The 16077-nt window shown below is 40.7% G+C and overlaps 1 protein-coding gene across 2 annotated transcripts in view; it reads left to right on the forward strand.

Annotated features, from left to right (window-relative positions):
• LOC103047670 (protein shisa-6) overlaps nucleotides 1-9038 on the forward strand; it is a 155786-nt gene extending 146748 nt beyond the window's left edge. For both annotated transcript variants that reach the window (XM_049475893.1, XM_049475894.1), the window contains one exon: nucleotides 3431-9038. In XM_049475893.1, coding sequence (XP_049331850.1) covers nucleotides 3431-4104 — 674 coding nt within the window. In that variant the 3' untranslated portion in view covers nucleotides 4105-9038. The remainder of the gene's footprint in view (nucleotides 1-3430) is intronic.
• The last annotated feature ends 7039 nt before the right edge of the window (nucleotides 9039-16077 follow it).

Below are 16077 nucleotides of genomic sequence, written 5' to 3' on the forward strand. Positions count from 1 at the left end.
GCAGTGCTGATGTGCTCACTGATGGCATTTTAACACAGACATGATGATTACACCACTCAAACAGAGAAACAGCAGCCAAGAGACATGCTGAAGGTGAACGGTTTGGTTTAATGATGAGCCAAATGAAACTGGAAATATTTCAGGAACGATTTGTGTAATCTTTTAAATGTTAAAATGACATTTACAGAATTGTTGAACCACTTTCACTGTTACAATAGTTAGCAACTGGGACCTGTTGAAAATAGTAAACTTATAATAAACTAATTATGATGTAAAAAGTTATTGTTAAAAAATAGTTTATGAAGATATATCAATGTCAAAATACAGTTTATAACTAGGGGTGGGTATCGTCACTGATTTTAGTTACAATAAAAATTGTAGTTTGAATATAAAATGTATGCAATTACACAAGAAACACTGAAACTTCCATTATTAAATATTAGTGTTTATGTTATATAGACTTATCAGAACAGTTCTTCATTCTTTCTTTAATATTATTTAATGTAGTTTATTTGCGACACCGTACTTCACATCTCCAAGGTTTGGAAAGACCACTTTCCTCAAATGTTCAAATGTTGGTAAAACATAACGTGCTTCCAGAACAATAATGAGGCTTCTGAAGCCGTCCTTTTCAACACGTTTCAAATGTATATACTGACATTTTAGTTACATAAAACAAAAACATAACATGCTTCATAAACTTCTTATTTGCTAATAAAAGTATAAAAAAACATAGCGTGACCCACTAGTTCAAATGTGATAATAAAAACAAGCACAGTGATGATAAAAACACAACAAGCGAAATGAATAATATAAAGAGAGAAAACTTTATTAAATTTAAAGGAAAAAGCAGCCGGTCTGAGCGGAGCGCTTATCCCCTGTTCTAAGAGCCTCGCGTTCCCTGTGGACAAAATAATCTGAGTTAGTAACAGAAGCTTCACAGAGAACACGATCATAATTGCACTTTTTACACATTAAATGACTCAGTTACAGGTTAATCTACAGTTATTCAGTCTAACAGTTAAACTATTTACACACTAAATCACTCAGTTACAGGTTAATCTACAGTTTTCTAAAGGCTAAAGGAGGATTAGCTTACCCAGTAAAATGGCTAACCCGCTAAGCTAATGGTAGCTGTGGCCGGTTAGATCTTACTTTAAATAAAGTACAGGTGAAAACAATACTGGAAAACAACTTAAATCGGTGTTAAATGTACTAGTTTAATAAACACAGGCAGCTTACTTAAATTTTTACCGAAACTCCCGGGTGCTTTTTCTCGTGCTCCAGCTCACCCCAGCAAGAGGGCGGAGCTTGAAAAAGGCTGTTCTCGCGAGATAAACGCAAGGCGTAAAACTGTGCACATATACAGGGATAATGGGCTAATTCTAAAGATCGATTTTTATATAAATCAATATCGGATCATTCAAATGAAGATCGATTTAAATTGAAAAATTATTATTTTTTAAACACACACCTATTTATAACAGCAAAAAAAAATGTAAAAAGTATAATAATAATAAAAATAATTAAAGAAGTTACTGTTTACAAGCATTTTTCTTGTTGAAATAAATTACTTTTACACAGTAAATAAAAAACAGCAATTTAGCATTCTTATCTGTTGGAAAATTGCAGTTTTCTTATGATTATTTACAGACATGTACAAATATAATGTAACGTAACATTGAACTCATACGAGAAGATTAAATACAATGGAAATAGAGAAAAACAGACAAGAATAGGTGAGTAACATAAATAAACAATGAAAGAATTAAAGTGGTTCTGTTCAGTACTGACTGCAGACGTCTGCTGTGCTTCGCATGCAGGGGGAACAGCACCTCCTACTGACACTGCTGTCCTCATTACTGTCACGTATCATCACTGGAAAGAGTGATGGCGCTCGCTCTGTGTCAGTGGTGTCACCGTGTCCAGGTCCCACCGTGTGGCCAGAGGGGATCTTTTTCTGACCTTTACTGTTAGAAAGTCACGGCCAGTGGCCAGTCCTCCATTAAACAGGCAGAGCGAGCCAAAGCCCTTTCATTAAGCATTCATTAAAACTGAGCTCACAGACCTCCGGACCCTCGCTCACTCCACTCAGAGACACCGCTCACGAGTGAACACTGCTGCAGCTGCTCACAGCCTAATGATGCACCAGCTTATTCTGTGTGTTAGTGTGTATAAACACTAATGCTAAAGGTACACCTCACCCCCTGGACCGACATCCGCACACAGTCAGAGAAATGATCGCAGAGAGCCTGAATACACAAGACCAACTTAGCCAGACTAATAAATCACGACACTATATCTACCATGGGGTTTAGAGAAGAAAAAGCATATAAATACCACCCAAATCAACCTGGGACATACAGTTTGAAACATGTTTGGTGTAACAGGCAGGTATTGAGTTCCAACACGCAGCTCATTGACCTTTATATTCAAAAGAGCATTGTGATCTGTATGGAATGACGTTCACAAACTTCTACTGAATGACTTAATTTAGATTTTAATATTAATTTAGATAGTTCACTCAATTTAATTACATATACTAGTGCACCTCTAAAATAGAACATCATTGAAAAGTTACTTTATTTTAGTAATTCAGTTTTCTGTGTATCAGAAAATGTAAATATTATATAAGACCAATTGATACTTTTAGCAGTGTGGGAAGTGTGCTGGAGTCCTGCTGGAAAATGAAATCTGAATCTTCATAAAAAACACTGACTTTAGACTTGATATAACACAGTGGATCAACACCAGCAGATGACATGTCTCTCCAAACCATCACCGATCATCAGTTAATTTTACATTTCATTTGGAAACCAAGGGTCACAGTTCAAGCTGCTAGAGGTCTAGTGTGAAGTTTCCACCCATCAGTGATGGTTTGGAGAGACATGTCATCTGCTGGTGTTGATCCACTGTGTTTTATTATCAAGTCCAAAATCAGTGCCGTGTTTTCCCACAAAATCTTACAGCACTTCATGCTTTAAGAGATGCGGATTTCCCTTTTCCAGCAGGACAAGTATCAATTGGTCTTATATAATATTCTAATTTTTCGAGACGCTAATTTTGGGGATTTCATTGGCTGTAAGTCATAATCATCAACAATAAAAAAAAATGCATTTAGTACATCTATTTAATATATGAGTTTCACTTTTTTAACTGAGAATAACTGAAATAAAGTAACTTTTCAATGATCTGATTTTCTGAGATGCACTAGTAAATACAGTGCACTTTGATAAGTAAGATAACTAATTAGTTTCTCCATCTTCAATTAAAGGATTTAAAGCTGCCTTGAGTTTGCAACATTTATCATTACATGAATAGAATGTAAAGTTTTTCAAAAAACATTTTTATAGAACAGTTTTACAAACTTTACTTTGGTGAGAAGGAACAACACCATTTCTTTCTCTCTCTCTCTCTCTCTCTCTCTCAGGTGATAAGGGCTTTGATGATTTCTACAGCAGAAAGCAGCAGCTCCTCCTGCCGGACATCACCCCCCGTGTTTCGGGTCTACAGACCCACATGATGAAGCTCAGCAGCAACTCGCCCCCCAGCCTCCCCCACAGGCAGCAGCAGAAACCCCGCCGCGTCCAGAGGGCCATGAGCCAGGACCACGTGCTCTCTCCACCCATGCCCAGGACCCCACGCAAAAAAGTCCTGCAGTCGGCCATCTCCTACGCACCTCCCGCGTCCCCCTACCACGGCCGAATCCTGTCCCAGGAGCAGCTGCTCTCGGCCGACCGACTGCAGTCCCAGGATCCTTTGCTCTCCCCGGAGAAGATGCTATCGCTGCGTCGCTCCAACTTCCGAGAAAAGGCCATGATGTCACGGGCGCTCTCACACGCGGACATGTTCATGCCCACCACGCCCGTCATGGACCGCCATTACAAAATGGCCAAGATGCACTCGCACTCGTCCTCCAACAAAAGCGACGGCGAGGACGTTTCCTACAACAACACGCTGCTGAGCGTCGGCGGCCCGCAGACTGCCAACAGGAGGCAGGCGTTTGCTTCCCGCCGCATGCACACCGTCGACCACCTGCAGTACATCCCGGGACACCAGCACCACCAGTACCGCACCGCCAGCAAGACGGAGGTGACCGTCTGACCCAGACTGAGAGAGAGAGACAGAAACAGAGAGACACAGAGAGTCTGAGAGTGATTGAGAATGAAAAAACAGAAAGAAAGAGATATACAAGGAGAAAACTGCAATAAGAAAGTGAGACAGACTGAGAGAGAGAGAGAGAAAAAGAGTAAAGCGTGTGAAAAAGAGGACCAGGAACAAGAGAAAGCACAAGAAAAAGAGAGAGATTAAAAAAACAGATGAAAGAGAGAGAGCGAGAAAGCCATAGACAAAGACACTGAATGCAATTGAGAAAGAAAAGCAGAAAATGGTTTGGGTGATGGTGGGATAAAGAAAGAGAGAGACAGAAGTGAAGATGCTGAAAGTGACAGAGGGAGAGAGAGCTAGGGAGGAAAGAACAAGAGAGAGAAAGAATTTAAGGGAGAGAGAATTTGAGAGAGAAAGTGAGGGAGAGAGTTAGTAGGCGAGAGCCTGTCACTGAGTGAGTGAGTGAGAGAGAGAGAGATTACAGAATTAAAAGGAGGAGAAAAGGGTCACCAAACAGAAGCTGTAGCAGCGTGCAGTGTGTGTGTGTGTGTGTGTGTGTGTGTGTGTGTGTGTGTGTGTGTGTGTGTGTGTGTGTCCTACTTTACACCACTTTCAGCGACCTTGACCCGCTCCCGCTTTCTTCAGCTCAAGCCTTCTTCTGCTTCTGCCTCTCCTGGGTCACTCGGGGAAGGAGACACACTTTCCTTCTTCGTCCAACGTAAGGGCTTTACATGTCCACACACACACACACACACACACACACACTGTACAGCGCATCATAATGGAAACAAACAGACTTGAAACTTTTTTTTCAGCAGGACTGAACTGGACTGAGACCTGGACTAAATTTCTACATCTCTATGAACACAATTATTAAGATTTGTTATTCTAGTCCTCAGTAGAGCTTTACAAAATGTAGGTTTAAAACTTTGGATTCCAGAGACAGAAAAAAAAATCTAAAAATAACACACACACATTGTCCCATTTCAGTACAGAAGTGGAGTAAAGGGTTAAAAAAGCACAATGAACTGAGACAACCTTCGTTTTCTCTCTTCATGTATTTCTGTTGTTCCTTTTCTCTTCTTTTGGTATATCAGCTGATTCCTATCTGCCTCTTAGAGGCGCTATGTGGCAGTTTCCTGCGTTAGAGGACTGTAAATATGCTGTGGTAGATTTAGTTTAAAGGGTGAGTTTAGCGTCGTCAGCTTCCAGGGTGCTTATTTTCTGTTAACCGGACCCCTGGAGCCTCATGTGGTCTCAATTTTACACTGATGCTGCGCCTACAAATGTCTTCTTTCATGCCTACTGGTGCTGTGTTTACCCCCAACATTAGAAAACACTGGTAAAATCCCATTCACTAATAAAAAAAATCATATATTTCCAGTGCACTGTTTATTTCAGTTAAAGGTTTATTGTGAAGCAGGTTTATGTTGGTGATACTACTACTTTTTCTGATGTAATTTTTTTTTTTTTTTGGTTAGCTATTAGTTGATCACTTGTTCACATTTGCAGGCTGACGATTCTCCAGAAGATGGTGCTGCTACCAGATGAAATGTATTTTATTCTGTTTTATCAGGCTAAAGTTTCTCTATGGCGTGCTGTCAACACTCAACTCTCTGTCACACTCAGCTGCTCCGTGTGGAAACATGCAAACATTTGTGCATCCCTGGTCAAAAAGTTTTAGGTGATGTCGGTGTATTATTTTGCTTTTGTACAATTTATGTACAAAGTAAAAAAGGAATAAAAGTACCTTGTAAATGTATGGCCCTAGAAGATTTAAGCCTTAAAGTGGACATGAAACACTTCAAGTATTTAGTATAATTCACAAGATGTAAGTTTAACAGCACAGTCAGTGCAACGGAATTAAAATAATATAATCTAAATGTAATTTTTTTAGGTAAGCGCAGCGCCATCTTGTCCCAGCGCTGAAAGTGACGTCACGAGGTTGGTTCCCGAACGCCTCACTGAACTATTAGTCTACAGTAACTTAGTTCCTCAATAGATAATAAAATGCAAACCAAAAATTAATGCAAAGCGGGAGGCACTTTTGTATTGCCCCTGGGTGTAGTAATACTGGGTGTATTAATACGTTTTATAGGCTGAAGAATGAGAAAGATTCCCTTTCACTTTCATACCTCGCCTCTTATGCGGACAGCTGTTCTTCCGCGGGGGCTCGCAGCGCTGAAACGCGAGAATCCTCCGGTTAGCTGCAATGCTAGGGGTTAGGAGGGAGCACTTTCTAGACCAGGACTCTATGGAGGAGAGGGTTTTTGAGTCAGGAGCATTAGCGCCGGATAAATAAGCTGCAGTCCGAGGCTTTTTTTCCTCCGTTTTTATTTTTCTTCTGAACAGCTGGGATGTACAGACCATCCGACTGAGGGTAACATTACTATGAGAGCAGCAGCTGTACGAGCCAAACAATGCGCTCACCAGCAGAGCAGCGAGAGGTAACTTTACCCAAAGTACAGATAAGCTGACAGTTAAAAGATAACATAGCTAGCATTAGCTACTTTTCTAGCTATCTTACCATAGCTAGCCAACGCTAGCTAACTAACTAACACTAACTAGATGAAGCTAGCTACCCAGCAAGCCTTCTAACTTCCAAACTGAACGGTTTATCAACCAAACAGCTTCTGGGTGTTTCAACCAACCTCATGACGTCACCAGTGCTGCATGGTATAAATATATTATAATTTAGTGTGTAAACATTTTATATAAAAAAATCCCCCCAAATAAATTTCATTATATTTAATCCCTTAGAAAACTTGTACAAACTTAAATGTTTCATGTCTCCGTTAAGACCTTAATTAGCCTGTTAGGACTATGGCTTATTTACACATTTCAAAGATTTATTATTTCCCAGAGTCTTCTAACCTTGTCCCAATCAACCTCAGCCATGGGTACTTCTGAAGGTGCTTACACACTGCATGCGGTATGCCTTGCCGCATTCTGCTCTGATCCTTGTTCTGCTAGACACTTGCCAGGTGTGACTGGGTTGTGCTGCTGCTGAGGACGAGCGTCTCCTGCTGATAATAGGCAGAGTTTTCTAAAACACACGTCTGCAAGCGGCGTTTTGTAGTTTTGAGTCTCTACTGTCTCTCAGCCTCAGAATAAAGTTCTGATATGACTGTAGGGAAGTGATGTACAGCTGAGAATATTTAATCATTGTTAATATTAGTCACTTGCTCATGTTTTTTGCTGTTTGGACTAAAGTTTTTTCCCTGCTCGCGTGAATTCACGTTGTGTGTTTTCTGCAGTGGTACTGCGATCAAAGTTGAACCATGTTGAGCTTTAGCGCGAGCGTTAGCTCAAATGTTAGCGCGGAAGAGATGCGGTTATGGGCCTGGAAACGCCTGGAAATGCACCACTACACTGCTTTGCTGATGGAGAAACTATTGAATCCAGTTGGGGTCAGCATGCTGCGACACACCTACCACATGCAGTATGTAAGCTATGAGAATATTTCAGACAGCTGCTCGTCAGGAAGATTTAGCAAACTTTCTGATACATTGTCCTACTGTTTAGAGAAACCTGCAATAATAAAGTCTTCATAAATTAGTCATCAGAAGAAAACTTCTCTTGAAGGTTTTACTATGGCTCTCACAGTCCCCTGATCTGAAGAGCACTGAAAATCTGTGGATACATCTTAAAAGAGGAGGGCATACAAAACAGCCCAGGAATCTCACAGAACTGAACATAGACTTTAGCTTGGGAGAATTGATGAAATCCCTCAAAGAAGAACTGAAAGAAACTTGGTCGCTACAAAAAGAATTTACAAGATGTGATATTTGCCCATGCAGGGTGCCAAAACCTTTGCTCCTGGCCCTTTTCCTTTTTTTTAGTTAATAGTTTTTTTGTTGTTGTTTAAAATACTATGGGCTGCATCTTCTTTAACACTATGCCTGCCAGAGATAATTTAATCCTCAACTTGCTTAACAGTACCAGTCTTTTGGACAAGGATGCCCAAACTTTTGCATGCCACTGTGTTTCTAAATTGTCCTGGTGGGCTGATACTCCACCTTTTCTCCAAGTTATTTAGATATTTAATAGATGTTTTTGGCTGCAACTGAACATATAGCTGCTATTCTTAACAGTCACAGTGTGAACCTTCTCAAGAAAACAACAAAACATTTGAAATATCATGTTATGGTACAAAGCTAGTCCAACCATTGAGCTCCAGTAGCTACAAAAAAACACATTTGTGGGCGGAGCATAAATAGATGTCTAGCACTTACAGCTAGTTCAGTCATATCGTCAATGGCATAGACATGTACAGTTATGTATGTTCTTGTGTGTGTGTGTGTGTGTGTGTGTGTGCGTGCGTGTGTGTGTGCGTGTGCGTGTGTCTATTGATTTATTGGCTACTATTGGTCTAGTTACTAATGAACTCAGTGGAGTGGACCATGTTGTCTAGAGCTGTTACCATCATAAGATACCAATTGATTTTTTTTTTTTTACTGCACTAATTGTACAGCTCTAAAGATGCGCTGTTTGGTTAGTTGGATAATACTTGATGTGTACTGACTGTTGATTTTAACAATGATGTCCAAACTTGCTTTCATTGGTCGGCACTTTGGTTCAAATTTAGTGTTAACTTTTAATTTGAATACTCCTTGTTAGGCTTTGTTTTAATTTCAGTCAAGTTCACATATCAGTAAAATCAGCATTACATTACTTGAGCAATGTTTAATGCCAGTCTCAGGAATGGCAAAAACAGTAGAAAATTGACTTGTGCATTTTAATAACCGAGTCCAGGTGAACTTCAAGAAGCTGGTGATCCGGAACTGAGCACCACCGTAGCCCTTCATGACTGGAGTTGCCCCAGTGGACCATGTTTTACTGGGGGGATCTTGTAACAGTGCTGTGCTGGTGATTCAAACACTTCAGCTGTTACAAAATAAAACCTGAATGCTGAACACCGATTCCTACAACAGCCTTGATTGGTCTTTGTTCTTTTAGTGTGGTTTAGTTCACTGAGGGCCTAACCCACCTTTTAATTTTTGGTTAGTAGAACATTTTCTCAACATTACAATTAACATTCTTAGAATGTTCAACCTGTTAAGTTTTCTGGATGTTCTTGTTTTTTAATGATTTTGATTTGTTTTTTTTTTTTTGTTTTTTTTTAACAAATATGAACGGTAAAGTGTAGAAACACCCAACTCCACAAATTTATGATGATTAACAAAAAAATTGCAATTAAGAATATAAGAATATGTAATGAAGTTCTTAAGCTCTACCACGATCTCAATGCAGCCCAACCATTAGAGTATGGTAGTAATCATTTCTAATTGTTATGCTCTTATTATAAACTGTATCGTTTATTTATTAATTGAGGATAAAACTGAGGGGAGGGGTGTAGTCTGGGGTGTCAGTAGTAGTCTATATTTTTAATCTATTATAATTCAGGGCTACAAAACCCAAGACTGAAAGGTAAGTTGCACATGCCACAGTTTAAGGGCCTCCCAAAAGGCATCCAAGTTTCTGAATTTTTAAACATGTAAATATAGATTGCACAAGACCACCTTCTCAAGTACTGCATATATGTGATCTATGAAGATAAGATTCACTGTTTTTGCCTAAACTATCCAACACTGAGTAATAATCCTAACACCACCTTTAAGCCAAACCTACCTAAAAGAGTGAGGTGCAGTCTGAGAGAGGATAAAAGAGTGAGGTACAGTCTGAGAGAGGATAAAAGAGTGAGGTGCAGTCTGAGAGAGGATAACAGAGTGAGGTGCAGTCTAAGAGAGGATAAAAGAGTGAGGTACAGTCTGAGAGAGGATAAAAGAGTGAGGTACAGTCTGAGAGAGGATAAAAGAGTGAGGTACCGTCTGAGAGAGGATAAAAGAGTGACGTACAGTATGAGAGAGGATAAAAGAGTGAGGTACAGTCTGAGAGAGGATAAAAGAGTGAGGTACAGTCTGAGAGGATAAAAGAGTGAGGTACGGTCTGAGAGAGGATAAAAAGTGAGGTACAGTCTGAGAGAGGATAAAAGAGTGAGGTACAGTCTGAGAGAGGATAAAAGAGTGAGGTACAGTCTGAGAGAGGATAAAAAGTGAGGTACAGTCTGAGAGAGGATAAAAGAGTGAGGTACAGTCTGAGAGAGGATAAAAGAGTGAGGTACAGTCTGAGAGAGGATAAAAGAGTGAGGTACAGTCTGAGAGAGGATAAAGAGTGAGGTACAGTCTGAGAGTGAGGTACAGTCTGAGAGAGGATAAAAGAGTGAGGTACAGTCTGAGAGAGGATAAAAGAGTGAGGTACAGTCTGAGAGAGGATAAAGAGTGAGGTACAGTCTGAGAGTGAGGTACAGTCTGAGAGAGGATAAAAAAGTGAGGTACAGTCTGAGAGAGGATAAAAGAGTGAGGTACAGTCTGAGAGAGGATAAAAGAGTGAGGTACAGTCTGAGAGAGGATAAAAGAGTGAGGTACAGTCTGAGAGAGAATAACAGAGTGAGGTACAGTCTGAGAGAGGATAAAAGAGTGAGGTACAGTCTGAGAGGATAAAAGAGTGAGGTACGGTCTGAGAGAGGATAAAAGAGTGAGGTACGGTATGAGAGAGGATAAAAGAGTGAGGTACGGTCTGAGAGAGGATAAAAGAGTGAGGTACGGCCTGAGAGAGGATAAAAGAGTGAGGTACAGTCTGAGAGAGGATAAAAGAGTGAGGTACAGTCTGAGAGAGAATAACAGAGTGAGGTACAGTCTGAGAGAGGATAAAAGAGTGAGGTACAGTCTGAGAGGATAAAAGAGTGAGGTACGGTCTGAGAGAGGATAAAAGAGTGAGGTACGGTATGAGAGAGGATAAAAGAGTGAGGTACGGTCTGAGAGAGGATAAAAGAGTGAGGTACGGCCTGAGAGAGGATAAAAGAGTGAGGTACAGTCTGAGAGAGGATTAAAGAGTGAGATACGGTCTGAGAGAGGATAAAAGAGTGAGGTACAGTCTGAGAGAGAATAAAAGAGTGAGGTACAGTCTGAGAGAGAATAAAAGAGTGAGGTACAGTCTGAGAGAGGATTAAAGAGTGAGGTACAGTCTGAGAGAGGATAAAAGAGTGAGGTACCGTCTGAGAGAGGATAAAAGAGTGAGGTACAGTCTGAGAGAGGATAAAAGAGTGAGGTACAGTCTGAGAGAGGATAAAAGAGTGAGGTGCAGTCTGAGAGAGGATAAAAGAGTGAGGTACAGTCTGAGAGAGAATAACAGAGTGAGGTACAGTCTGAGAGAGGATAAAAGAGTGAGGTACAGTCTGAGAGAGTATAAAAGAGTGAGGTACAGTCTGAGAGAGGATAAAAGAGTGAGGTACAGTCTGAGAGTGAGGTACAGTCTGAGAGAGGATAGAAGAGTGAGGTACAGTCTGAGAGTGAGGTACAGTCTGAGAGAGGATAGAAGAGTGAGGTACAGTCTGAGAGAGGATAAAGAGTGAGGTGCAGTCTGAGAGTGAGTTACAGTCTGAGAGAGGATAAAAGAGCGAGGTTCGGTCTGAGAGAGGATAAAAGAGTGAGGTACAGTCTGAGAGAGGATAAAAGAGTGAGGTACAGTCTGAGAGAGGATAAAAGAGTGAGATACACTCTGAGAGAGGATAAAAGAGTGAGGTACAGTCTGAGAGAGACTAAAAGAGTGAGGTACAGTCTGAGAGAGGATAAAAGAGTGAGGTATAGTCTGAGAGAGGATAAAAGAGTGAGGTACGGTATGAGAGAGGATAAAAGAGTGAGGTACGGTCTGAGAGAGGATAAAAGAGTGAGGTACGGCCTGAGAGAGGATTAAAGAGTGAGGTACGGTCTGAGAGAGGATAAAAGAGTGAGGTACAGTCTGAGAGAGGATAGAAGAGTGAGGTACAGTCTGAGAGAGGATAAAGAGTGAGGTACAGTCTGAGAGAGGATAAAAGAGTGAGGTACCGTCTGAGAGAGGATAAAAGAGTGAGGTACAGTCTGAGAGAGGATAAAAGAGTGAGGTACAGTCTGAGAGAGAATAACAGAGTGAGGTACAGTCTGAGAGAGGATAAAAGAGTGAGGTACAGTCTGAGAGAGGATAAAAGAGTGAGGTACAGTCTGAAAGAGGATAAAAGAGTGAGGTACAGTCTGAGAGAGTATAAAAGAGTGAGGTACAGTCTGAGAGAGGATAAAAGAGCGAGGTACAGTCTGAGAGTGAGGTACAGTCTGAGAGAGGATAGAAGAGTGAGGTACAGTCTGAGAGTGAGGTACAGTCTGAGAGAGGATAAAAGAGTGAGGTACAGTCTGAGAGAGGAGAAAAGAGTGAGGTACAGTCTGAGAGAGGATAAAAGAGTGAGATACAGTCTGAGAGAGGATAAAAGAGTGAGGTACAGTCTGAGAGAGGATAAAAGAGTGAGGTACAGTCTGAGAGAGGATAAAAAGTGAGGTACAGTCTGAGAGAGGATAAAAGAGTGAGGTACAGTCTGAGAGAGGATAAAAGAGTGAGGTACAGTCTGAGAGAGGATAAAGAGTGAGGTACAGTCTGAGAGTGAGGTACAGTCTGAGAGAGGATAAAAGAGTGAGGTACGGTATGAGAGAGGATAAAAGAGTGAGGTACGGTCTGAGAGAGGATAAAAGAGTGAGGTACGGCCTGAGAGAGGATAAAAGAGTGAGGTACAGTCTGAGAGAGGATTAAAGAGTGAGATACGGTCTGAGAGAGGATAAAAGAGTGAGGTACAGTCTGAGAGAGGATTTAAGAGTGAGGTACGGTCTGAGAGAGGATAAAAGAGTGAGGTACAGTCTGAGAGAGAATAAAAGAGTGAGGTACAGTCTGAGAGAGAATAAAAGAGTGAGGTACAGTCTGAGAGAGGATTAAAGAGTGAGGTACGGTCTGAGAGAGGATAAAAGAGTGAGGTACAGTCTGAGAGAGGATAGAAGAGTGAGGTACAGTCTGAGAGAGGATAAAGAGTGAGGTACAGTCTGAGAGAGGATAAAAGAGTGAGGTACCGTCTGAGAGAGGATAAAAGAGTGAGGTACAGTCTGAGAGAGGATAAAAGAGTGAGGTACAGTCTGAGAGAGAATAACAGAGTGAGGTACAGTCTGAGAGAGGATAAAAGAGTGAGGTACAGTCTGAGAGAGGATAAAAGAGTGAGGTACAGTCTGAGAGAGGATAAAAGAGTGAGATACAGTCTGAGAGAGGATAAAAGAGTGAGGTACAGTCTGAGAGAGAATAAAAGAGTGAGGTACAGTCTGAGAGAGGATAAAAGAGTGAGGTATAGTCTGAGAGAGGATAGAAGAGTGAGGTACAGTCTGAGAGAGGATAAAGAGTGAGGTACAGTCTGAGAGAGGATAAAAGAGTGAGGTACCGTCTGAGAGAGGATAAAAGAGTGAGGTACAGTCTGAGAGAGGATAAAAGAGTGAGGTACAGTCTGAGAGAGAATAACAGAGTGAGGTACAGTCTGAGAGAGGATAAAAGAGTGAGGTACAGTCTGAGAGAGGATAAAAGAGTGAGGTACAGTCTGAGAGAGGATAAAAGAGTGAGATACAGTCTGAGAGAGGATAAAAGAGTGAGGTACAGTCTGAGAGAGAATAAAAGAGTGAGGTACAGTCTGAGAGAGGATAAAAGAGTGAGGTATAGTCTGAGAGAGGATAAAAGAGTGAGGAACAGTCTGAGAGAGGATAAAAGAGTGAGATACAGTCTGAGAGAGGATAAAAGAGTGAGGTACAGTCTGAGAGAGGATAAAGAGTGAGGTACAGTCTGAGAGAGGATAAAAGAGTGAGGTACAGTCTGAGAGATGATAAAAGAGTGAGGTATAGTCTGAGAGAGGATAATATAGAGTGAGGTGCAGTCTGAGAGAGGATAAAAGAGTGAGGTACAGTCTGAGAGATGATAAAAGAGTGAGGTACAGTCTGAGAGGATAAAAGAGTGAGGTGCAGTCTGAGAGAGGATAATAGAGTGAGGTACAGTCTGAGAGAGGATAAAAGAGTGAGGTACAGTCTGAGAGGATAAAAGAGTGAGGTACAGTCTGAGAGAGGATAAAAGAGTGAGGTACAGTCTGAGAGAGGATAAAAGAGTGAGGTACAGTCTGAGAGGATAAAAGAGTGAGGTACAGTCTGAGAGAGGATAAAAGAGTGAGGTACAGTCTGAGAGAGGATAAAAGAGTGAGGTACAGTCTGAGAGAGGATAAAAGAGTGAGGTACAGTCTGAGAGAGGATAAAAGAGTGAGGTACAGTCTGAGAGAGGATAGTAATATAATACAGGAAATTGACAAATCCTGCACCTAACAGCTGGGGTTATGCATAGGGCTCAGCCAGGATCTACTACTCACTCAACTAACAACAATAGCAAAACCACCACAATCTGATACTGGCTCGACAAGAATCCAGAAGCACAGCCTAACACTATGTTCATGGTCCATTGCCTCAACTGCCAAGTAACAGACCTACCAAAAAATAACCTATGAACAAACAGAATCCCTCCTTAATCTACACACTTACCTAAGCACAATCACACACAATAAATCACATTATAAGTTGCGTGAGCAGAACACAGCAACCACTACCATCTGATACTGGCTCGACAAGAATCCAGAAGCATAGCGAACTATGTTCATGGTCCGTGCCTCAACTGGCAAGTACTCAGACGTCTACAAAAACTCATGAGACAAATTATTACAAGAGCAGGACCACACCAATAAAAGAGTGAGGTACAGTCTGAGAGAGGATAAGTGAGTGAGGTACAGTCTGAGAGAGGATAAAAGAGTGAGGTACAGTCTGAGAGACATACAGTTTAGGTAAAGGCAAAAACCTAACATGGGCTTAAATAAAGCCTCTACCTTAATTAAAAAAACTATTTTATACAACAGTTAGTTCCGACCTCACAATCTGATTGGTTGAGAAGTGTTCTAGCCGTGATGATATTTCGTGATAACATCACGGCCTTCTCACACTAAACTTGTATCTCTCCGCCGACGCGTTGCCGAGTAACGGCGTATAAACACAGGACACCCGCAGCAGCGTTAGCTTAGCACAGACAGCGCTGGCTCGTCTTTCGTGGAAAAAAGGGAACGGAAATTGCTCGGTTAATACCATCTTACAGCAAGAACGCTAACCAGCCAGGCTAGGCTAAGCTAAGTTAATGCTGAGCTAAAGCAAGCTACGCTAACCTAACCACAGTCCAGCCAGCTAGCTAAAACCAACACCACCCAGGAAAATAAGCAGAAATGCTAAAATTCGCGGCTTTCACCTGAAGACGACTCCACAAAGCAGGAGAGGAGAGTATTAGCCTTATTTCACGCTCCTAACGTTACCATCTTCACTTATTCCCAATTTTGCTTTCAAGCTAACTTTCGTGGTGTTAGTCTGCCTGAACCATACACTGTATGTAGTTAAGTTGTGGTGGAACTACTTTTTGGCGGAAGGCACAGTCCATATTAAAGCATATTCAAACTGAATTTCTTAAAGTTCTTTGATTTATTTTCTTTATTTATTTAGTAAAAAAAAGAAACTGTTGTATAAAAGCAATAGAACACTCGAGGTTGTGTGTTATCGCGAATAACATCACGGCTGTGATGATCTACGGCGACCAAATCACAGCCGTGATGTTATTTCGCGATAACACACTCCCTCTCGTGTTCTATTGCTTAAATAACAAACATAACAAAAGAATATCGCATTCCAACTATGTAACACACACACACATATATATATATATATATATATACTGTATATATATATATAGATCACAAAACATTAATCAAATTATCTTTAAATGTTGTTCATAATGTTTTACAGATGAAATTTCTTTTGCCAAATGTTTAAAATCATTCCACATTTTTGAATTGCTGTGGGATATTTTCATGATTTGAATAAATTTTTTAAATAAAAATACATGTTTGAAATATAATATTGTAAATCGAGAGAATTTGCAGTTTCTGAAATAGAGGACCAGATGGCGTGTATAAATTTGATTGTGTTACAATACGAACAAATCATTTCTGAAGAACCAGAATTTTATTAAGACTAGTAGAATATGTACTCCCCCAAACTA

Source organism: Astyanax mexicanus, chromosome 3 (genome assembly GCF_023375975.1).
Source record: "Astyanax mexicanus isolate ESR-SI-001 chromosome 3, AstMex3_surface, whole genome shotgun sequence".
Taxonomy (NCBI): domain Eukaryota; kingdom Metazoa; phylum Chordata; class Actinopteri; order Characiformes; family Acestrorhamphidae; genus Astyanax; species Astyanax mexicanus.